The following is a 25,010-nucleotide window of genomic DNA, read 5'->3' as shown; positions in this document are numbered from 1 at the left end:
TCTTACAGCTGGAAAAACGATCACACTGAGAGCTTCACTTGTCACCAGCCAACTAGGAAGTGGCGGAACATGATTCAAAGCCAGCCTCAGGCTCAGGAGTAGCCACTCCCAACTACTTTACCTTCCAGCCTCTGTTCTTAGTCACTCCCTCATGTTAGGTCTTGTCATTGTTTCCGTCTTCCGCTATGATCAATAAAGCTCGAGTGAACATTCTGATAGATACATCTTTGCTCATGTCTTGTGTGGAGCTTCAGAAGTAGAATTATGGGGCCAAGAATATGAAAACTTCTACATTAATTTTGAAAGGCCCATACTTAGGCCAGGCATGGTGACTCATGTCTGTAATCTCAACACTTTGGGAGGCTGAGGCAGGAGAATGGCTTGAGCCCAGGAGTTCGAGACCAGCCTGGTGACATAGTGAGACCCCATCGAAAGGAAGGAAGGAAAAGCAAAGCAAAGCAAAGCCCGTACCTAGTGAGCATCATGGAATACAGTGACTCGGCTGACCAACTGTAATGGACAACTGTGACACCTGTGGCTGAAGAATGCCTTATAACCAGGTTCTCTACACTGTTAATTTCCCAAGGCAACAGACAGAATACTCACATTCCAAGCCTCCCTTGCAGCTAGGGTGCAGGCACATCACCTAGATTCTGCCAAGCAAATGACTTTGATTGAGAAGTGGGCAATGTGGAGGATCAGGTGCGTGGGGAATACACATCATTCTGTTGGGTGGGGAGCAGCAGCACCTAGCCCTCTGGAGAGAGCAGAGGCAGTTTCTGGCATCATGGGCCTGTGCTGTGGGCCACAGGGTCACTGGAGCAGAGCAGCCCCATGGTGTGCTTGGGCATTCCTCTGGGCTGAGTGGCTTCTAAGCCCAGCTCCCTGGCCCTCCCAGATTCTGGGAGCCTTTATAACCCACAGAGCCTCTGATCGGCTCCAGCCCCGGGCAGGATGTTTGTTGGGGTCCCCAGGGCAGAGGCCCATGGCTGACTATGACTCCAGCCCTAGTCGCAGGAGGCCTGTGGAGTGGGTATTAGGGCAGCTCCACTTAACTGATCTCTTCTCCAGCCCCAGGCCTTGGCAGGCTCTTAAAGTTCAAATGGGCCTCAGGGGATTCATTTATTTTGTTCTCCTTTTTCCCTTTAGGTATTCTTGTAAGACTACTATAATAGCATTTGGTACTAATGTTAATTTTTATGTATATTGTGTCATTTTCCATGAGCACATACATTCTTATAATGAGATATTCTGCTTTTATCTCTCATTATACAGTAAAATAAAATTTTCCATACTGCTTCATACTGCTTTTCCTAATTATCATCTTCAATAGATATTAATATTTTGAGAAAAGAATCACAATTTCATTAGCAATTCCTGTATTACTAGATATTTATGTTGCTTCCAGCTTTTCACTCACAAAAATGTTGAAATGAGCATTGTCATGCATAGAGCTCTTCTTCTGTGCATCAACAACCAGAAGAAAATGAATGAGTCAAAAAGATAGATCCTTAGTGATTTTTCATGTAACTGCCAAACTGCTTTCCAGAAGGACTGTGCTGACACACGTACAAATACCAGCAGGCACCGGGCGCGGTGGCTCACGCCTGTAATCCCAGCACTTTGGGCGGCTGAGGCGGTTGGATCACCTGAGGTCAGAAGTTTGAGACCAGCCTGGCCAACATGGTGAAACCCTGTCTCTACTAAAAATACAAACATTAGCCGGGCATGGTGGTGGGCACCTGTAATCCCAGCTACTCTGGAGGCTGAGGCAGGAGAATTGCTTGAACTCGGGAGGTGGAGGTTGCAGAAAGCCGAGATCGCACCACTGCACTCCAGCCTGGGTGACAGAGCGAGACTCTGTCTCAAAAAAATAAACAAATAAAAACCAAATGCCAGCAGGGCTGAGGACATCAATTTTGCCTCCACTTCCCTAGCACCGTGTATGATCAGATGCCAAGGTAGAGGGATTATGGGAAACGTTTTCCTTGTTGTCTTATTTCCTTCATTATTCAGCATTTCTAGCCTCCCTTTCAGCTAGGGTGCAGGCATACAACCTAGACTCTGCCAAGCAAATGCACCCATGTGAGACCTACATGCAAAGAGAATATAATGGTCTTATTAATCTAAAAACTTCCTCAAGGATAAACGTGAAAGGAGGGAAATCTCAGGGTTTTAGAAAAACCTTATTGTGGGCATGATCATCCCTTAGAGGTCACTCTTACAAATAATTAAGTAGGCAACTGCCTAGGTGATGTGTTCTCAAGCTAAATTCCTCCCTGGCTTATATCTTTAATCTCTGTTAAATGCCAGAGGGAAGCTTATTCTACTTACATCTTCTTTTTTTTTTGAGACGGAGTCTCTCTGTTGCCCAGGGTGGAGTCCAGTGGCATGATCTCGGCTCACTACAACCTCTGTCTCCTGGGTTCAAGAGATTCTCCTGCCTCAGCCTCCTGAGTAGCTGGGATTATCGGCGCCCACCACCACACCTGGCTAATTATTGTATTTTTAGTAGCGACAGGGTTTCTCCATGTTGGCCAGGCTGGTCTCGAACTCCTGACCTCAGGTGATCCGCCCACCTCAGCCTCCCAAAGTGCTAGGATTACAGGCATGAGCCACTGTGCCCCGTCATCTACCTACATCTTTATGTAAGTAATCCACATTTCCTTTTCAAAGGCCAAAACTCACAGCCTATCTAGAAACCTATATAGAAGCCATTAAGGAAAATATTAACAGATTTGGCTATCATTAAAGCTAATGGTTGACCAAGACCACCATAATTTTTTTTTTTTTTTTTTTTTTTTTGAGACAGAGTCTTGCTCTGTCACCCAGGCTGGAGTGCAATGGCATGATTTTGGCTCACTGCAACCTCTGCCTCCTGGGTTCAAGTAATTTTCCTGTCTCAGCCTCCTGAGTAGCTGGAATTACAGGCACATGCCACCACATGCAGCTAATTTTTGTATTTTTAGTAGAGATGGGGTTTCACCAAGTTGGCCAGGCTGGTCTCAAACTCCTGACCTCGTGATCTGCCCACCTTGGCTTCCAAAAGTGCTGAGATTACAGGCATGAGCCACCGCTTCTGACTAACTACCATAATTTAAAAAGACAAACCAAAATTGAGAAAATATTTGTAATATTTTTCAAAAGAATAATAGCCCCTCACTTCTCTTGTGCTTTTTTCTTTGACCCACAGTTACTTAGGAGTGTGTGGCAGCCAGCCCCAAGGTGGCCCCAGTGATTCCACCTCCTGGTAGTCACACCCTTGTTCCATCTCCTCCACACTGTACCAGGGTGGGTCTGTGTAACCAAGAGAATAAATGCGATGGTATCTCATTTCTGAGAGTAGGTTTTTCTAAAAGACACTGGGGCTTCTGTCTTGCTTACTTTCTCTCTCAAATCATTCATTCTAGGGGAAGCCAACTGCCATGTCAAGAGAAGCCTTATGGAGAGGCCCAAGGGGGAAGAAAATGAGGTCCCCAGTCAATAGCCAGAAGAAAACTGAGGCCTCCTGCTGACATCCAGGTGAGTGAGCTTGGAAGCAGAGGCTGAAGTCTCAACCATAAACTGAGCAACTCTTAGTTAGGACTACTCCGCTATCTGCTCTTGAATGTTTGTCCCACAGAAACAGTCATTGGTAGCTTAGTGATAGGGATATGTTCCGAGAAATGTGTTGTGAGATGATGTCATTACTGTATAAATATCACAGAGTAAGTGACAAACCTAGATGGTGTAGCCTACTACACACCTAGGCTATATGGCATAGCCAATAAGATCCTAGGGTACCAACCTGTTCAGCACATGACTGTGTTGAATACTGTAGGCAACTGTAACAAGGTTGTATTTGTGTATCTAAGCATCTCTAAACATAGGTAAGGTACAGTAAAAATAGGGTATTATAATCTTATTGGACCATTATCACATATGCAGTCTTTTGTTGACCGAAATGTCGTTACATGGTACATGACTGTAATTTAAAAATTCAAGGGCCAGGCTCAGCGGCTCATGCATGTAATCCCTGCATGGAGGCCAAGATGGGAGGATCACATGAGCCTAGTAGTTTGAGACCAGCCTGGGCAACATGGCAAGACCCTGTCTCTTAAAAAAAAATTAGCTAGGTGTGATGACGCACACCTACAGTGCCAGCTACTGGATAAGCTGAGGCAGGAGGATGGCTTCAGCCTAGGAAATGGAGGCTGCAGTGTGCACTATGATCAGGCCACTGCACTCCAGCCTGGGCAAAAGAGCAAGACCCTGTCTCAAAAACTAAAACAAAAATTGGCTGGGACGGTGGTTCACATCTGTAATCTCAGCACTTTGGGAGGCTGAGGCAGGTGGATCACTTGAGGTTAGGAGCTTGAGACCAGGCTGGCCAAGATGGTGAAACCCCATCTCTACTAAAAATACAAAAATCAGCTGGATGTGGTGGTGCACACCTGTAGTCCCAGCTACTTAGGAGGCTGAGACAGGAGAATCGCTTGAACCCAGGAGGCAGAGGTTGCAGTGAGTCGAGATCGTGCCACTGTACTCCAGTCTGGGTGACAGAGCCAGACTCTGTCTCAAAAACAAAAACAAAAAACTTGTTTAAGTCACTAAGCTTTGGGGTAAATTGTTATGCAGTAATAGATAACTAATACCAGTGTGCTGTTTATTTTCCAAACATTTAGGGGTTTCCTAGACACCCTACTGTTACGTTTCTATTTTTCACCATGTCTTCATTATTTATCCAATCATTTTTCCGCCCCATTTGCTCACATTCCTCTCCTTCTGGAACTCCTATCGCGTATCTGTCAGACCTGATGTTGTCACATAGGTCTCGGAAGCTGTCCCTCTCTTCCGTCTTTTTTCTCCCTGCTCTGGGATCTCTAAGGGCAGTCCTGCTCTCACAACCTGCAACTGTGACTCTTCCTCACATGGCCCCTGTCCTCAGCTTCACTCCCGCCCCCTCCATCCCTTTGCCCTGGTGTCTTTCCTCGATGCCGCATTTCGCACTTTGATTGAATGTTACCTCCATTTTCTCTTCAGCCTACATGTTTTTTCCTCTTCTTTGCCTTGGTTGACAATCCCTTTCTTTCAACTAAATGACCATAACGCAGAATTTAAGCAAGTTTATTTTCCCCTGTTCTCTAGTGAAATTTAAAAGCAGTAGGCAATTAACGTCCATTGTTTAGTGTGATCACATAGAATGGTTCTTAAATAAGTTTAGTCTCTGGTGTAACTGTTGATGTAATTTTAAAGGATCAATGAGAAGATTTAGCAATTCTTCTAAGTAAGCACAACCAATTAGAGAATGTTTTGTTGGTCTCAATGAGAATTTTGCCTGTGTTTTGAAGGTGGGAATATATTTAATCCTTTCGCCACAGCATTTAATACACTGTTAACCTGGTTTCACATGGTAGAAAGAAAAAGGACAAAACTCTAGTTGTTCTGCTGATTAGATCTAGAAACATTTGTCCTTTCAAAATAATATACTAATCACCTGAGGTTTGTTTTTTACTTCACATACAGGCGTTAACGTACACATTAAATACTGAGTTTACTATTTACCAACCAAACCAAGTCCTAGACAGTTTTATAATCTTTTCCATTTGGTTGCCATCAGAATGTCTATAACTTTGCAAAAGTCAGCCTGCTGGGAACTTTCTAACGCATTAATTTTTAACCATTTAGGAGTTAGGGATCCCCTTGAAGATCTGATAAAAGCTACAGACTCTCTCCCCAGGAAATGGCAAATATACATTTTGCATACAATTTCAAGGAGTTTGTAACGGATGTGAGCCTTTCTATGGAGCCCAATCAAGGAGGTCTTGCTCTAAAAGCTCTGAACTGGCACTGAAGGAAGCTCACTTGTTTCTCAGGCATGCTTTCTTACCATTGCTCTTGCTTCCTCACGAATGGATGGAACAGAAAGGATGCTGTACAGAGCTCCATTCACATATGGCTGTATCTTTAAGGGGAGGAAAAAAAACAGTTATTTGCAAGTTTTCAAATACTGCACAACTCTGTATCAAACACCACACCTCAGAACAATCTGGCAAATGGGGACAGTGGGTGTTCCCGTCCTCGCAGCTCTCCTGGGCTCCAGGATGTATGTTTCCAAGTGACAGACATCTCCATCTGCATGCCCAGGTGACAGCTACCACTGAGTCTAAAACCAAATTCGTCACTCCCTCCCAAAGCTTACTCCTGCCGCATTTCATTGCTTCATTAAAGTTACCTTTAACTTCCTGATCACTCAGGCTAGAAACTCTGGAGTCATTGTTGATTTTTTGTTGTTGTTGTTCAGTTTCCAATGCTTAGTCTTCAAGCCTCTTCAGTAGGAACCCCTCTTTTCCATATCCACTGCTACTGCCCTTGTTCAGACATCATCGTCCATGACCCAGGCTACATCAAATCTCCAAACCAGTCTCTCTACCTTCAATATTCACCCTTTAATGTAACCATCGATCACTACCAACATTCTACAGCGTGGGCCAAATCATCCCTCTCTCTATCTCAGAAACCTTCCATAGAGCCCAGCTGGAAAGGTGGAACTCCTTGGTGTGGCACACAGGGTCTTCAAGGGGTGGCCTCTATCTCGTGCCCTCTGCTTCTTCCTCCCTGCCACCATAAAGTGTACATACTACCTAAGGGATGCCCCCCACCAGGCTGTTCCATGTCTCAGCCAGGTTCTGGCAGTTCACCTTGCCAGGAATCGTCTTCACACATACAATGAACCTTGAAAACTAAGCCCAGACATGTCTCCTGGGAAGGCTCTCCTGAACCCACCCCCGCCCTACTGCCCCCAGACAGGGCACTCACTTCCGCTTCTTGTACATCCCTCCACTACAGCACTGGAGGCAGTATCCTTTTAAATTCACACTATGTCCCCTCTATTATGAGCTTTTTGAAGACAGGACCCATGTTTTACTTGCACACACGGGATGTGGAGTATGGCAGGTGCTGATAAGCAAGTTCCCTTTTCAGCAGGCTGTACACTGTGCCCGCCACAGCAATGGAGGAGGGCTCATTTCCCACCGCCCTCCTTTGGCACTGGACTTCATTAGCACTTTCAATGCTTGCCAAGCTGATGGGTAAAAAAAGGCATCCTACAGTTGTTTTTATTTTCAGTTCCCGATTGAACTAGCATGACTCAACATCTTTTCATGTTTCTGGGGCAGCACAATTCTGTGAACTATCTAGTCATATCCTTTATCCTTTTTTTCGATTGGATTGCTTGACTTTTACTTACCAATTTATACCAGCTCTTCATCTATTAGGAATGCAACTTTTCCTGGGGGTTTCATTCATCTTTTGACTTTGATTATGGCATCTTTTTCCAATCAAAAAATGTAATGTTCATATAGTCAGTTATGTGCATCTTTTTCTTTATTTCGGTTTTGTCTTTCAAGATCATGACTACTACAGTGTAGCAAACACATTACTTGGCTCTAAAGTATATATGTGTATATATATATGTCGTTTTTCAAGCTCATTTTCTTTTTCTTACTTTTTTTTTTTTTTTTTTGAGACAGAGTCTTGCTCTGTCATCCATGCTGGAGTGCAATGGCACAATCTCAGCTCACTACAACCTCCACCTCCCAGGTTCAAGTGATTCTCATGCCTCAGCCTCCTGAGTAGCTAGGATTACAGGCACATGCCACCATGCCTGGCTAATTTTTGTATTTTCAGTAGAGATGGGGTTTCACCATGTTGGCCAGGCTGGTCTCGAACTCCTGCCTTCAAGTGATCCTCCCGCCTCGGTCTCCCAAAATTGCTGGGATTACAGGCGTAAGCCACCGCGCCCGGCCTATCCAGCTCATTTTCAAAGCCAATGCATTGGTAACAGTAATGATGTGATGAATCCTTTGGTCTATTAAGTTTTCAGAGCAGACATATTGGTTCCAGTACTTGAAACCAAACTTTATTATGAGATGGAAGAATATGTTTCCCACTGGTTTCACCTGCCTGAGTTGAATAAAGTGAGGAACAGAGTTCATTCAGGCCTAGAAGTAGTTAAGAGCTCACTAGTTTTAAAATATAAAATGAACGTCACAAAGACACCAAACATCCATTTGCTCAAGAAGTCACCCCAATCAGTGGATAGGGCTGGTGTAAAATGTGAATGGAATGACCAGAATGGGAGCTGTCTGCTTGAAATGGAAATAGACAGGCCAGGCGTGTGGCTCACACTTGTAATCCCAGCATTTTGGGAGGCCGAGGTGGGTGAATCACAAGGTCAGGAGTTCAAGACCAGCCTGGCCAACATGGTGAAACACCGTCTCTACTAAAAATACAAAAAATTAGCCAGACGTGGTGGCGGGCACCTGTAATCCCACCTACTTGGGAGGCTGAGGCAGGAGAATTGCTTGAACCCGGGAGGTGGAGGTTGCAGTGAGCTGAGATCACACCACTGCACTCCAGCCTGGATGACAGAGTGAGACTCTGTCTCAAAAAAAAAAAAAAAAAAAGAAAAAAGAAATGGGAACAGACGTGTGGAAACCAAGTGGTACTCAATCGTATCCTGCTCAGATATACCCCTGGGTCTCATCTGTCTAAAGTGGTCAGATTTTTGCCATAGTTTCTGCAATGGCGTTTGTAGAAGGCAAGTGAGAGAATAATCATATTTGATTATTTGTTTTTGTTAATTTGTTTACCCATACATACCTCTACTTATTTAAAAAGTGCTTGAGGCCCATAGGTTAAAAACTTAGAAAATAACACCAGGTGTTTGGGGGACGCTGGTGAGAGCAAACGCTAGTATAGCCATTCTGGAGGACAATTTGGCAGGACTCAGTGACCTGAAACTGATGTATGCTGGCAGCCAGTAGTGATGAGTGTCTACACATCCCTGGAAGCTCTGGCACAGGCTCCCGTGGGGCAGGTGCGGCCATGCCCACTGAGGACTGCTGTGGCAACAAAGAGTGGATGGCACTCAAAGTGTACAGGCTGGATAAGTAAAATGGCAGGGGCACAAACAAGGGGCTATTTTGCAGTAGTGACACTTAATGAACTAAACGTATGTAAAGCAACATAGAAAGGTCCTAAAAACACAAGGGAAAAGCCATAAACAGAATGAGACCTAGAGGGTAATCTATTTCTGTAAATTCAATACACACATACACAGTATCATATCTCTTTTAAGGCTCCATCTACATCCACAGAGAGACATTGAACATACCAAGGGAGTGGCATGTGGGGGAAGAATGTTGGGGGCTAGATGATGAGAAAAAGCAATGCTGGAGGGGCCTGGCACAGGCCAGTGGGCCAAGCAGACAGGGACGGAAAGAACAACATCCTGCTTCTGACTTCCAAAATTCTAAAAATTGTAAAAGATTTCCGGTTGCTTATGAAAATCCCGGGAGGATGGAGAACATGTACAGTTTTCAAATACAGCAACCATCCTGGGCCAGCTGTGTGCCTGTGGGGTCACAAGCATTGGGTCCCCAGTGCAGCCTCCCCGAGCCCAGGGTCAGCAGTGCTGAATGAGTACCTCATGGTTTTCATGGCCAAGAAGATCCGAAAGGACTTTGAGCACGAGGCCTGCCACCTTGGCACACATGTTCTTCCCTATGGGAAACAAATCAAAGCTAAACATGACATGTCTAAACCCAGAAGCACAACTGTAGGTCAGGCAGACTTGGAGACAAATCTTGGCTCCTCTGCTCATGAGCTGTACGACCTCGGGTGAATCATGTAACCAATCTGGGCCTCAGTTTTCTCTTCTTTACAACAGGGATTACTATTCATACCTACCTCAAAAGGTGATGCAAAATTAAGTAAACTAATGTATGTAAAGGACTCGGTGTAGCATAGAACCTCGGTGCTCAGTAAACCATCCCAAGTGGTGGCTATTACTCCGGTCAGAGCACAGAGCGAGTCATTACAGTGAAAGCACAACACATTATAGAGCAATGTTCTCCCTCCCACGCACGGACACCACCATCACGAAGACCATATAGGCATTTTAGTAGTTATAAACATTATCAGAAAAATCACTGCAAATATGGTGATGATGATGAAGAAAAGCTAATTCTAATCTGATAAACGTATTAGAAGTTAGGACTTTTGGCTGGGTGCGGTGGTTCATGCCTGTAATCCCAGCACTTTGGGAGGGCGAGGCGGGTGGATCACTTGAAGTCAGGAGTTCAATATCAGCCTTCCCAACATGGTAAAACTCCCTCTCTACTAAAAATACAAAAATTCGCCAGGTGTGGTGGTGGGCACCTGTAATCCCAGCTACTTGGGTGGCTGAGGCAGGAGAATCGCTTGAACCTGGGAGGCAGAAGTTGCAGTGAGCCAAGATCACGCCACTGCCTCTAGGCTGGGCAATGGAGCGTGACTTCATCTCAAAAAAAAAAAAAAAAAAAGGCTAGGACTTTTTGCACATGCTGTTTTTTTAAATGACTGAAATAACAGTCATTTACTCAGTCAACAACACACAGTTACATGGTTCAGTCTACAAAGTATATAAAGGTGAAGATGCTCCAACAAGTACTCCTGAGCCAGCTATTTATCCAGGGAGTCTTTCTCTCCTAACATTGGATGCTCAGGCTGGGGAAAGCCACAGCCTGGAGTTGGCACCTCTTCTAAAGAAGCTTCTTTCATCCCAGGTAACAATTTAAATGAGACAGTACCTGTACCTGGAAAAGCTAAAATCACTACCTTCAGTGATCAAGTATATAAATGACTGATCAAGTATATAAATGACTTGTGCCCACAGGAGAACCTCCACCTCCAGGGCTGGGGCAGGGAAAAGAGTGTGATTCAGGGCAGGAAGTGTGGTTTGGTGTCACTGCTACTGCGGCCAGCTTAATCCTATAGGATCTTGGGAACACACTTCTTTGTCTTCAGAAAAGGGGATCATATTCTTAATTTCCTACCTTTGAATAATGCAATAAAGAAAAAGGTAAATGAACTTAGTCTCCTCTTAATGCAGGCACTACATATATACAAGACATTTTTTCCAGGGCAAGAATGGATTTTGCCTTCAGGGACTCAACAGCTTGATACCTAGTTGGAAATGCTTTCTACTCTTTTTTCTGTTTTTAGTTTTCTATGAGACTAAAAGCAAACCATATCAGGCTCACTAGAAACCCAGCTTCAAGGGTCAAGATCTCTTCCCCTTCTTGCACTAGAATCTAGAATGAGGGTTGGGGCTGAGACCTGTGCTGCGGAGGCAGAGGTTCATGAGCAAAGCCACCGAGTACTCCAGCGTGTAGTCAGACAGGCAGTCAGGGTCCTTCAGAACATCAACCAGCCAGAAGATGAGGCCGTCTTGAATCATCACTGTCTGCAGCGGGCGCCTGGGAAGAAACAGCCTACGGTAAATACAAACTGCCAAGAAACTTTTCATATAAGAGGAAACAGTAGGCTGGGCACAGTGGCTCATGCCTGTAATCCCAGCACTTTGGGAGGCCAAAGCGGATGGATCACCTGAGGTCAGGAGTTGGAGACAAGCCTGGCCAACATGGTGAAACCCCGTCTCTACTAAAAATACAAAAATTAGCCAGGTGTGGTGGCGGTGCCTGTAATCCCAGCTACTTGGGAGGCTGAGGCATGAGAATTGCTTGAACCCGGGAGGCAGAGGTTGCAGTGAGCTGAGATCGTACCACTGCACTCCAGCCTGGGCGATAGAGCAAGACTCTGTCTCAAAAAAAAGAAAAAGAAACAGTAATGTGAATGCATATCAGAAAAGACAAACTTACAGAAGACATAGACTCTGAGGAATATTTTTGTTAAACCCATACAATTGAAATAACAAAAATTCTTCACATTTCAGGGATATTTATTACGGATTTAAATAAAGAAAAGGTGGTAAGGAGGCCTCCTACTTGGAAAGTTTCCTTTTCAATATTTAAAATTAGCAGAGCATTGCTTCAAATATCTAATAAATATTTATTAGTAGCTTTTGGTTTACTTAACCCAGGAAACAGGACCATAGAAATATTTCTTTGACAAATAGGTTTTTTTTTTTTTTCCTGAGATGGAGTTTTGCTCTTATTGCCCAGGCTGGAGTACGATGGCACGATCTCAGCTCATCGCAACCTCCGCCTCCTGGGTTCAAGTGATTCTCCTGCCTCAGCCTCCCAAGTAGGTGGGATTATAGGCATGCGCCATCACACCCGGCTAATTTTGTATTTTTAGTAGAGCCAGGGTTTCTTCATGTTTGCCAGGCTGGTCTCGAACTCCCAACCTCAGCTGATCTGCCCGCCTCAACCTTCCAAAGTGCTGGGATTACAGGCGTGAGCCACCGTGCCTGGCTGACAAATACATTTTTACCTAAACTCTCTATAATCCAGCTCTAGGCACTCTGAGCTGTATAAAAGTAAAGAAAAAAAGGAGGAGCAAAAGCCTAGCTTAACATCATTTTGATTCACATTTCTATAGAGTAAGGGTAGTTTAATGACCCGGTTAATGCAAATTATAAGGAATGATTTTCCACCCAAAGTCCAGGTGTAGAATCTTACAAAATCCAATACCCCATCAAAATGTGTGATGGTGAATGTCATCAGGTTAGCCTTAAGAATTGCTGAGACTAAGTGTGGTATCATTATGAGATGCCATCTGGATTAGTAGAAAACTGACATGCCACTGAGAAGCCAGCTCTGCACATCTCCAGATGAGCAGGTTATGGTGAAACCACCACTCAGGACAGAACAGCAGAGCCAGTTATCCATTCATCCTGTTCTTAAACACTACACTGACCCAATCGGGGTGGCTTATCAGAATACAGTGAAGACTGCGCTCTCTTGGTAACTAGCTACCTTCTTCATTTATTGCAGAGACTCTGGAAAACTGCAAAAAGGTTAAGCACATTTACAGAACAAAAAAGCTTAAACTATCATTTGGAGGAAAAGACAAACAGGCAGTAAACATTTGCATTACCAGGAGGAAGTATTTTTTTCACCATATCTTATATCTGTTACTTATAGTTATTGAATTTCTAAAAACTTCCCCAAAGTGATCAACATTGAGCAAAGTTCTCTCTATAAACAAACAGAAATGAAGTGTTTGTATGCTCTGAGGAAGTAATGACTCTGCAGCACTTACAGTTCTTTTCGATTCATATAGTTAGAACAAACAATTTTCATTGGCAGAGAGTTGGCAAATGGTAGATACAAATACCTATCCCTTCCCCCACTAAACGCACACATGCTTAGACCATTTCATTTTGCAGGCTTCTGGTTATTTGTGAGTCAGTCAAATGTAAACCACATTTGATGGGAAGAAAGTGTGTTCAGAAGAGGACTGACAGAAAAAAGTTGAAGACTCCAGGGACTAGAGTTCTCAAGAAAGTCAAACAGAACTTGAGGTGATCATGAGAGAATAAGAACCCTAAAAAAATTACCATATGTCCCAAAAATTCCTCTCCTAGATGCCGATCCACGAGAAAAGGAAACATATGTCCACACGAAGACTTGTGCTGAAACGTTCACGGCAGCATTATGCATATTGGCCAAAAATGCAAACAACTCAAATGCCGATCAACTGAAGGACAAACAAAATGTGGTGTAGGCTAGGCGCAGTGGCTCATACCTGTAATCCCAGCACTTTGGGAGGCCGAGGCAGGTGGATCATGAGGTTAGGAGTTCGAGACCAGGCTGACCAACATGGTGAAACCCCATCTCTACTAAAAATACAAAAATTAGCCGGGTGTGGTGGTGTGTGACTGTAATCCCAGCTACCCCGGAGTTTGAGGCAGGAGAACTGGTTGAACCCAGGAGGTGGAGGTTGCAGTGAGCCAAGATTGTGCCACTGCACTCCAGTCTGGGTGACAGTGAGACTCCACCTCAAAAACAAACAAACAATATGATGTAGCCATAATGGAGTACGTATTCAGCCACAAAAGGAATGAGGCCCTGACACATGCTGCTACATGGACGAACCTTGCAAACGCGATGCTAAGTGAGAGAAGCCAGTTACCAAAGAGCACACACTACATGATTCCATTTATATGAAACATCCAGTACAAGTCAATTGACAGAAAGCAGATTTGTGGCTACCAGGGACTGGGGGTAGGAATGAGGAGTGATTGTAAATGGGTATGAGGTTTCTTTTTGTGGTGATGGAAATGTCCTAAACCTGGATTGCGGTGATGACTGCACAACTCTGTAAATACACTAAAAATTCTTCAATTGCATGCTTAATATGGGGGAATATTATGGTGTGTAAATACATCTCAACAAAGCTGTAAACTGAAAAGGAACCTATGGGGCCAGGTGCGATGACTCACAGCTGTAATTCCAGCACTTTGGGGGGCTGAGGTGGGCGGATCACCTGAGGTCAGGAGTTCGAGACCAGACTGGCCAACATGGTAAAATCCCGTCTCTACTAAAAATACAGAAATTAGCCCCGCCTCATTGGTTCCAAGTCATGATGGTCTAGGCTGAGCCCTTGGGGTGGGCTGCTGGCATCATGGACAAGATCAGGAGGCCCTAACCCTGACTTCCACAGGACTGCCTCTGACACTCTGCTGGGATGTGCATTCATGTGTGCGGCTCCCACAGGGGACTGGAAGTAACTTGAGGGCTGAGGCTCTATCAGGTCTGATTCATGTGTCTGTCTCTAAGCCCTGCACATGCCCTGAGACACAATCCTGCATGGCTGGCACTCGATGATGTCCATTAGGAAAATCCAGTGATGCTTTGAAAATGGCTTCCTCCATCCCCAGCAGCCTCGAGCAGGATAGTTTAGTGAGTTAGAGATAAGCTTTCTAGCTCTGTCTTAGTAAGTCATCCAACCTCTCCAAAGTGTAGTGGAAAAATACCATCTGCCTCCTGGGTTGCCATGGGAATTTTAACTCAATCTGATCTCACAGGAGACACTGTGACCTACTGCACAGTTGTTACCTGAGGCTGAACTTCTGCAGGGCCCCAAGAACATTCTCCCTGGTGATGATATCCTTGTCCTCCTCCTTCAGCCTTCCCTCCAGCATCCGCAGCACCTTTGTGTTCTGAGCAAGGTAGAGGCGACCTGATAATACACCAGAGATGAAACAGGTGAAAGACAGAAATAATTTATCTGGTATGCTACAAAACCACTTTCCATGAAAACTTACTTTGCATATAACACAGTAGAGTTTGGGTAATTTTATGTTCTAAAAAACTTACTGGGCAGGGCGCGGTGGCTCACGCTTGTAATCCTAGCAGTTTGGGAGGCCAAGGCAGGCAGATCACCTGAGGTCAGGAGTTCGAGACGAGCCTGGCCAACATGGTGAAATCCCATCTGTACTAAAAATACAAAAATTAGCTGGGTGTGGTGGCAGATGCCTGTAATCCCAGCTACTCGGGAGGCTGAGGCAGGAGAATCGCTTGAACCCAGGAGGCAGGTTGCAGTGAGCCTGAGATCGTACCACTGCACTCCAGCCTGAATGACAGAGTGAGATTCCATCTCAAAACAAACAAACAAACAAACAAAAACTTACTGGTTGTGCAAGGTGGCTCATGCCTGTAATCCTAGCACTTTGGGAGGCTGAGGCAGGTGGATTGTTTGAGCCGAGGCACTGGAGACCAGCCTGGGCAACAGGGCGTAACCTCATCTCTATAAAAACTAAGGAACATTAGCCAGGTATGATGATGCACACCTGTTGATCCCGCTAATTGGGGGGCCGAGGCGGGAGGAGTATTGCTTGAGCCTGGGCGGTTGAGGCTACAGTGAGCCGAGATCATGCCACTGTACTCCAGCCTGGGTGACAGAGTGAGACTTTGTTTCAAAAAAAAAAAAAAAAAACACACACACACACACACAAAACCCCCACAAAACTTATTAAAACTTATTAAAAGATATTTCTTCTAAACATTGGTTTTATTCAATGAAATATCTGATGACTAGAAAAACTACTCTTCTTGTGAGCTGAACATAATTCATTGCTGTGTTCTTGTGGGGAGCATTGTCCTTTTTTTTCCATGAAATCCTGAACCCAACAGTCAGATCTACAAAGAGAAAAGAGGGGTAATGTGTGTGTTATGAGCCCTTAAGTCTTCACAACAGAGGCAGCCAAGGAATGCTTCCATACACACTCTCTGTACAAGGCCTGGAGAAGAAGCAGGAAGCCATACCTGGGACCCTGTAATAAGCCCAGAATGGTCACTAGCCTGTTGTGGACTTCTGAATAGATATGGAAGATGTTAATTTCAGACATAAGTTTCAACAGTATTATTATATGAATGGTCCTCAGTAACATATCCTGGCTTATCATAAATGTCTGCCAAATGGATGGAAGAACGAATGAACAAATGAACAAAGTTTTGGGGTATCATATATTCATAATTTGAAAACTCCCTTTACTCACATTATAAAGAGCTCAAATAAATAAGAACTTATGGAAGATAATGGCACTTTGAAAAATCATTTTAAATTCAGTTATGGGGGCATGCTATTTTCAGAGTTTTCAAATCCTTTGATTTAAGAGGTCATAGTCTTCTGAAGGAAATGGTGTAGTGTTTATTGGAGTCTGTTTTGTTTCACTAAGCTTATTTTGCCGTAATTGTTTCACTTATTTTGCCTTAAGTAGAAAATTATAGAAAATACATTCATTACCTGTGACATACTTGAAAGCAATATAAAATGTTACTATGTTACAAAACCAGAAAGCTTTATAAAATAAAACCGGAGGTTTACAAAATAAACCCCAAAACTGTCCAAATGTGCTCTGACATAAACTAAAGCAACATGACAACAATTAATTTTCACAAAAGACCTTAGATGAATTAAACAGTAACCAACTGAGGAAGCGTCATCTCTAAGAAACTTGGGAGGAATGCTCATTTTCAAAGGAGAAAACACATCAATACGACCTAGCTCTTCTCTTTGAAGCAAAGCTGATGTCTCACCTTCTGCCAGTGACGCGAAAGCATTGATGAGCCTGGCCATGTACTGCCGCACCACGTCGCTCTTGGAGTGCAGCAACTGAAGCACACTCCTCTGGGGGAAAAAGTCAAGAGGAAAAACAAGGTTAAGAACAGGGAGAGATAAACATATGTCTCCTCTTCGGGTCTGGTAGTTCTCTTCCTCTGCCTGAATTTATTAGAGATGAAATAAACAGACTAAAGCCAAACATTTTATCTGGAAGCCTTGATTTCCAACTGAAATTTGATGAGACTTGGCAAAAATAAGTTAGTCAGACTTCCAAATTAAATGAATCAATTACACGAAGCCCTCAGAACAGTGACTGGCGCAAAGGAAGCAGTCCTGTTTGCTGTTACCGTTGCTGTTGTTTTCCAGGTTAGAATGGCAGATCCAAGACACATGCCTAATTTGGCTCCCTCTAAGCCACAGTAAAACTACAATAAATGGACTGTTAAAAAAGATAATTCCCAAGGACAGAGAGAACAGCACGAGAAATGATAACGCCACAATTCTGGAAGCGAGAATGCAGCACGGCAAGAGGCATAGCAGGTCCAAGAAGGCCAATCTCAAGGCAGCAACGGGCACTGTGGGATTACCCAACTTCCATTACTCACTCCTCAAACGGCTTAAGAGCTGAAGAAAAATAAAGACGAATGAATTAAAGTTGTTTAAGAAGCACTTGGATCCCACTCATGTGACTCCTGCGCACCTCTCAGCACAGGGCTGGGGAGAGGGTGTTCCCTTGTGAGGGAGACACAAAGAGTCTGTGGATCCGGGACACCAGGCAGAGGACAGCAAGGATTGCAAGGGTTCTAGAACAAAATGGAGAGGGGGGTTAGTGTCTAAATGCAGAATGAATGTGGAACAGAGCGCCACCCCTAAACTTGGCTCCCAGGACCCTGGCAACCAGACCCTTGCCCTCTAGGCCCAAGATTAGAAGACTATTCTCACAGTGAAATGACCAGCCCACAGGGGAAGAACTAGAGACTGTGAAATCAGAGGTTCCCAGCAAACGGCCCACTCAGATCCCCCTGGGTGGAGCTATCCATCGACAGGCCCCACCATCACACTCAATGGCTTTGCGGTCCCCTTCACTCCAAATCTCTCATTAGGAGATCATCAAGGACTACCAGACATCTGAGAAAAGTTTCTACCAGGAGGCCAAAACAAATGGGGGGGTGGGGGGGGTCTTGAAGTAAATGAGACTGTGCAGGGAGAAGAAAACTAAAAATTAAATAAAAATTCATCACCAATATCCTCAAAGATATAAGAAACTCTATTATATCCATGAAACAAGAGAATGCTATCAAAAAGGAAATACAGGTTTCAACAGAAGGGTCAGAAAATAACGATGAAGAAATCTGCTAGGGAGGCTGGACAGGGTGGCTCATGCCTATAATCCCAGGACTTTGGGAGGCCAAGGTGGGCAGAGAGGTCAGGAGTTTGAGACCAGCCTGGCCAACATGGTGAAACCCCATCTCTACAAAAATACAAAAATTAGGCGGGTGTGGTGGCACACACCTGTAATCCCAGCTACTCAGGAGGCTGAGGCAGGAGGACTGCTTGAACCCAGGAGGCAGAGGCTGCAGTGAGCTGAGATCATGCCAGGGCAGCAGAGAGAGACTGTCTCAAAAAAATAAATAAATAAATAAAATAAAAGAAGAAAAGAAATCTCCTAAAGAGTGGAACAAAAGGTAGAAAAGATGAGAGAAAACTATAATAGAAAACCAGTTCAGGAGGTTCAACATTCAGAGAGAGAACACAGAAAACAGAGGGAAGAAATCATCAACAAAATAACTCAAGAAAAAGTTCGCAGAATGAAAGTTGTCAGATTGAAAGGGCCCACAAAGTGCTCAATAAAAGGGATTAAAATATACCTCATGAAGGACGTCAGTGGGAAACTGGGAAGATTCAATATGTTTCTAGAGAGAGAAACACAGGTCACATACAAAAGATAAAGAATTGGAATGGCTTTGGATTTCTTTTTTTAGATTTTTTGAGTCAAGCTCTCACTTTGTTGCCCAGGATGGAGTGCAGTGGTGTGATCACAGCTCACAGCCTCAACCTCTTGGGCTCAAGCAACCCTCTCGCCTCAGCCTTCTGAGTTAGCTGGGACTACAGGCACACGCCAACATGCCTGGTTAATTTAAAAGAATTCTTTTTTTTTTTTTTTTTTTGTTTTTTTAGAGAATGGGGTCTATGTTGCTTAGGCTGCTCACAAACTCCTGGGCTCAAGCGATCCTCCTGCCTTGGCCTCCCAAAGTGCTAGAACTATGGGCACTGTGCCCAGCTGGCTTTGGATTTCTGTACAGCAAAACTGGAACCTAAAAGACAATGGAGCAATGTCTTCAAAATTCTGAAGGAAAATTATTTACAATTCAGGATTCTATACAAAGAATGAAGACATTTCTTGACCATACATGATCTCAAAAAATTTACTTCCTGTGTACTTTTTGTTTAGACACTATTAACTAAAGGACGTGTTCCACCAACCGAGAGAACAAGTCAAGAAATAAGATAATATGGGACACTGGAAACAGAGATCCAATTCAGGAGAGAGGTGAAAGGAATCAACAAAAGTTTGGTGAAGAGACTCCTGGACAGCAGCTATGCACCAGAATGTTTTCCAGACTAAACCCGGCTGATTCAAGAGGGCAACATGTCAAAAGCTGTTGTCCCCAAGATGCCTATTACCATTACACCAATTTAGGTTGAATTTTTGCTGAAGTATAGCATCTACACAGGACATTGCACAGATCACATGTACAGCCTGATGAGTGTTCACAAAGTGAACATGTGGCTAACTAGTAACCAGGTCAAGAAACAGAACATGACCATAGTTCCAGATGCCCTGCCAGAACCCCATTCCAAACCAAGGGTGACCTCTCTCCTGGCTTCTAACATCATAGATTCATGTTGCTTGGCTTTAAATTTTTTTAATAAATGTAACCATATATTATATATTCTCTTATGTTTGACTTTTTCATTCAACAATATGTCTGTGATATTCACCCAGGGTCTCTGCTGTCTTCCTTCTCATTGCTGAAGGTATCCCATTTTACAAATACATCACAGGTATTCATTCTACTGCTGATGGACATTTGGGTTGCAGCCAGTGTTTTGGTTCTAGAAGTGCAGCTATGAATATTCTTGCATGTTTTTTAGTGAACATATGGGCACGTTTTGGTTGGGGCTTACCTAGGAGTGGTTTTGCTAGGACATAAGGTATTCAATTTTAGTAAATGCTGCCCGTGTTCCAAAGTAGTGAACGAGGTCCCAATTTTTAAACAGAGTACAAAATGACTGATGAGACGAGCCCAGACTCTTATCTGCATTTGGATAACCCTAAACATGTGCTAGTGAAGTTCTAGCTCCCCCTTTCATGCCCTGCTGTGTGGATCAGCTGTGAACAGTTTTTTTACCCCCACAGAAGTATTGTCAAGTGATCAACCCCTGAGAACTAGAAGTAGATCAAGTGAGCTTAAAGCCAAAATACAGAGCAGCTCACCATTGCCCTTGGGCATAAATATTGCCGCCGGGCCAGGTGCAGTGGCTCACGCCTGTAATCCCAGCACTTTGGGAGGCTGAGGCGGGCGGATTACCTGAGGTCAGGAATTTGAGACCAGGCTGGCCAACATGGCGAAACCCCATCTCTAATAAAAATACAAAAATTAGCTGGGCATGGTGACGTGCACCTGTAGTCCCAGCTACTCAGGAGGCTGAGGTGGGAGAACTGCTTGAACCCAGGAGATGGAGGTTGAAGTGAGCCGAGATCGTGCCACTGCACTCCAGCCTGGGTGACAGAGTGAGACTGTCTCAAAAAATAAAAATAAATAAATAAATATTGCTGCTGGACAACTGGTACCTGGCCCATCTTTCAATTCTGCCAGATGCTCTATGTTTCCCAGGACTTTCTCCCACCTTTGATTACCAGTGTCCCCAGAGGGGATCAATAAATGCTCAGGGAGGCTATGTCCAACTGTCATCTCAAACTTTGGTTTATGCCATCTTCTCCTAGCTAACTTCATCTAACACGGGCACAGTCCTGTTTCCTTGCAGAGCAAGGCTGGTGCTTGCTACTCAGCACAAAAGCAAACATTGTATTATGCAGGATATACATAGATGGGAAAACTATAAAGAAAAGCAAGGAGCGGATTAACACAACAGTCAGGATGCGCACGCACACTTCACAGCAGCACTATTCACAGTAGCCAAAAGGTGGAGGCAACCCAGTGTCTACTGACAGAGGAACAGATAGATACGCAAATTATGGTCCATCCATATGATGAAATATTAGCCTTAAAAAGGAAAGAAATTCTGACATATGCTACGTGGATGAACCTGAGGACATTAGCTAAGTGAAATAAGCCAGTCACAAAAAGAAAAATACTGCACAATTCTACTTATATGAGGTATTTGGAGTAGTCACAATCATGGAGACAGATAGTAGAATGGGAATTTGCCAGGGGCCTGGAGTAGGGGGAAATGGAGAATTATTGCTTAATGGGTACACAGTTTCAGTTTTACTAGATGAAAAAAGTTATTTATGGAGATGGATGGCACGTGATGGTTGCACATTATGAATGTGTTTAATACCACTGAACTGTACACCTAAAAATGGGTGAGATGCTTAGAGATATGAAGAGAGAGATTTATGAAGTCTAGAAACTAATAATTCAGCTAAAAATGAAAAATCCAGTTCTCTACAATTTCATTAAATTTGGCTCCATTCAAGTTTTTGGTCTCAAGCTGTAATTCTCAAAGCACACTGGACCAGCAGTATTAGCATCACTGGAAACCTTGTTGGAAATGCAAATCCTTGGGCCCCACCGTAGACCTATTGAATGGAAACTGTTGGTGGGACCCAGTGATCTGTTTTAATGAGAACTCCAGGAGATAACGATGCATGTTAAACTTTGAGAACCACTATGGGAGAGGAATGAACCAACGAGTTCAATTTCCTGTCTGTACAGGCCAGTTTACCTTGGTCCCATAGTGACACAGCATCCATGTTGGACAAGGAGTCTTTCTGCCCTGCAGATTCTCTGACATCTTAAGAGAACTTCAACTCATTTCTTCTTCTTCTTTTTTTTTTTTTTTTTTTTTTGAGATGGAGTCTCAGTCTGCTGCCCAGGCTAGAGTCCAGTGGCGCAATCTCAGCTTACTGCAACTTCTGTCTCCCGGGTTCAAGCACTCAGCTTCCCAAGTAGCTGGGATTACAGGTGCACACCACTACACCTGGCTAATTTTTGCATTTTTAGTAGAGACAGGGTTTCACCATGTTGGCCAGGCTGGTCTCAAAACACCTGACCTCAAGTGATCTGCCCAACTCGGGCCTCCCAAAGTGCTGGGATTACAGGCATGAACCACCACACCTGGCCTATTTCTTCTTTTTTTTTTTTTTTTTTTTTTTTTTTAAAGTTTTATTTCAAGTTTCTGGGTTACAGGTGGTTTTTAATTACAGGGATAAGTTATTTAGTGACTTCTGAGACTTCAGTGCACCCACTGAATACAGTGAACACCGTCACCTGTGCAAGGTCCATTATAACATTTTTGTTTGCATCCTCATATCTTAGCTCCCACTTACAAGTGAGAACGTATGATACTTGGTTTTCCATTCCTGAGTTACTTCACTTAGAATAAGGCCTCCAGCTCCATCCAAGTTGCAGCAAAAGACACTATTTCATTCGTTTTTATGGCTGGGTAGTATCCCATGTTGTATATATACTACATTTTCTTTATCCACTCTTTGGTTGATGGGCACTTAGGTTGGTTCCAAATCTTTGTAATTGCAGATTGAAAACGTGTGTGTGCATGCGTCTTTTTCATATAATGACTTCTTTTCCTTTGGGTAGATGGCCACTAGTGGGATTGTTGGACTAAATGGTAGTTCTACATTGAGTTCTTTAAGGAATCTCTGTACCGTTTTCCATAGTGGTTGTACTAATTTACATTGCCACCAGCAGTGTAAAAGGGTTCAAGGGTTCAGCTCATTTCTTCTTCTTTTTTTTTTTTTTTTTATTATACTTTAGGGTTTTAGGGTACATGTGCACAATGTGCAGGTTTGTTACATATGTATCCATGTGCCATGTTGATTTCCTGCACCCATTAACTCGTCATTTAGCATTAGGTGTATCTCCTAATGCTGTCCCTCCCCCCTCCCTCCACCCCACAACAGTCCCCGGAGCGTGATGTTCCCCTTCCTGTGTCCATGAGTTCTCATTGTTCAATTCCCACCTATGAGTGAGAACATGCGATGTTTGGTTTTTTGTCCTTGCGATAGTTTACTGAGAATGATGTTTTCCAGTTTCATCCATGTCCCTACAAAGGACACAAACTCATCATTTTTATGGCTGCATAGTATTCCATGGTGTATATGTGCCACATTTTCTTAATCCAGTCTATCGTTGTTGGACATTTGGGTTGGTTCCAACTCTTTGCTATTGTGAATAGTGCCGCAATAAACATACATGTGCATGTGTCTTTATGGCAGCATGATTTATAGTCCTTTGGGTATATACCCAGTAATGGGATGGCTGGGTCAAATGGTATTTCTAGTTCTAGATCCCTGAGGAATCGCCACACTGACTTCCACAATGGTTGAACTAGTTTACAGTCCCACCAACAGTGTAAAAGTGTTCCTATTTCTCCACATCCTCTCCAGCACCTGTTGTTTCCTGATTTTTTAATGATGGCCATTCTAACTGGTGTGAGATGGTATCTCACTGTGGTTTTGATTTGCATTTCTCTGATGGCCAGTGATGAGGAGCATTTCTTCATGTGTTTTTTGGCTGCATAAATGTCTTCTTTTGAGAAGTGTCTGTTCATGTCCTCTGCCCACTTTTTGATGGGGTTGTTTGTTTTTTTCTTGTAAATTTGTTTGAGTTCATTGTAGATTCTGGATATTAGCCCTTTGTCAGATGAGTAGGTTGCAAAAATTTTCTCCCATTGTGTAGGTTGCCTGTTCACTCTGATGATAGTTTCTTTTGCTGTGCAGAAGCTCTTTAGTTTAATGAGATCCCATTTGTCGATTTTGGCTTTTGTTGCCATTGCTTTTGGTGTTTTAGACATGAAGTCCTTGCCCACGCCTATGTCCTGAATGGTATTGCCTAGGTTTTCTTGTAGGATTTTAATGGTTTTAGGTCTAACATATAAGTCTTTAATCCATCTTGAATTAACTTTTGTATAAGGTGTAAGGAAGGGATCCAGTTGCAGCTTTCTACATATGGCTAGCCAGTTTTCCCAGCACCATTTATTAAATAGGGAAGCCTTTCCCCATTTCTTGTTTTTGTCAGGTTTGTCAAAGATCAGATAGTTGTAGCTATGCGGCATCATTTCTGAGGGCTCTGTTCTGTTCCATTGATCTATGTCTCTGTTGTGGTACCAGTACCATGCTGTTTTGGTTACTGTAGCCTTGTAGTATAGTTTAAAGTCAGGTAGCGTGATGCCTCCAGCTTTGTTCTTTTGGCTTAGGATTGACTTGGCGATGCGGGCTCTTTTTGGGTTCCATATGAACTTTAAAGTAGTCTTTTCCAATTCTGTGAAGAAAGTCATTGGTAGCTTGATGGGGATGGCATTGAATCTATAAATTACCTTGGGCAGTATGGCCATTTTCACGATATTGATTCTTCCAACCCATGAGCATGGAATGTTCTTCCATTTGTTTGTATCCTCTTTTATTTCATTGAGCAGTGGTTTGTAGTTCTCCTTGAAGAGGTCCTTCACATCCCTTGTAAGTTGGATTCCTAGGTATTTTATTCTCTTTGAAGCAATTGTGAATGGGAGTTCACTCATGATTTGGCTCTCTGTTTGTCTGTTATTGGTGTACAAGAATGCTTGTGATTTTTGTACATTAATTTTGTATCCTGAGACTTTGCTGAAGTTGCTAATCAGCTTAAGGAGATTTTGGGCTGAGACAATGGGGTTTTCTAGATATACAATCATGTCATCTGCAAACAGGGACAATTTGACTTCCTCTTTTCCTAATTGAATACCCTTTATTTCCTTCTCCTGCCTGATTGCTCTGGCCAGAACTTCCAACACTATGTTGAATAGGAGCGGTGAGAGAGGGCATCCCTGTCTTGTGCCAGTTTTCAGAGGGAATGCTTCCAGTTTTTGCCCATTCAGTATGATATTGGCTGTGGGTTTGTTGTAGATAGCTCTTATTATTTTGAGATACGTCC

The 25,010-nt window shown here is 43.5% G+C and overlaps 1 protein-coding gene across 14 annotated transcripts in view; it reads right to left on the bottom strand.

The window, feature by feature from the left end:
- Positions 1–25,010, bottom strand: part of ARMC9 (armadillo repeat containing 9) — a 203,459-nt gene that overhangs the window by 109,737 nt on the left and 68,712 nt on the right. For all 14 annotated transcript variants that reach the window (XR_010122244.1, XR_010122243.1, XM_063645291.1 and 11 more), the window contains 5 exons: positions 16,812–16,902; positions 14,829–14,952; positions 11,143–11,282; positions 9,470–9,546; positions 5,870–5,944 (listed from right to left, as the gene is read on the bottom strand). Coding sequence is in view for 12 of the 14 variants with exons in the window: in XM_063645291.1 (XP_063501361.1) it covers positions 5,870–5,944; positions 9,470–9,546; positions 11,143–11,282; positions 14,829–14,952; positions 16,812–16,902 (507 nt within the window). In the remaining 2 variants the exon portion in view is untranslated. The remainder of the gene's footprint in view (positions 1–5,869; positions 5,945–9,469; positions 9,547–11,142; positions 11,283–14,828; positions 14,953–16,811; positions 16,903–25,010) is intronic.

Source organism: Symphalangus syndactylus, chromosome 8 (assembly GCF_028878055.3).
Source record: "Symphalangus syndactylus isolate Jambi chromosome 8, NHGRI_mSymSyn1-v2.1_pri, whole genome shotgun sequence".
Taxonomy (NCBI): Eukaryota; Metazoa; Chordata; class Mammalia; order Primates; family Hylobatidae; genus Symphalangus; species Symphalangus syndactylus.
This window is presented reverse-complemented; position numbering and strand designations above follow the sequence as displayed.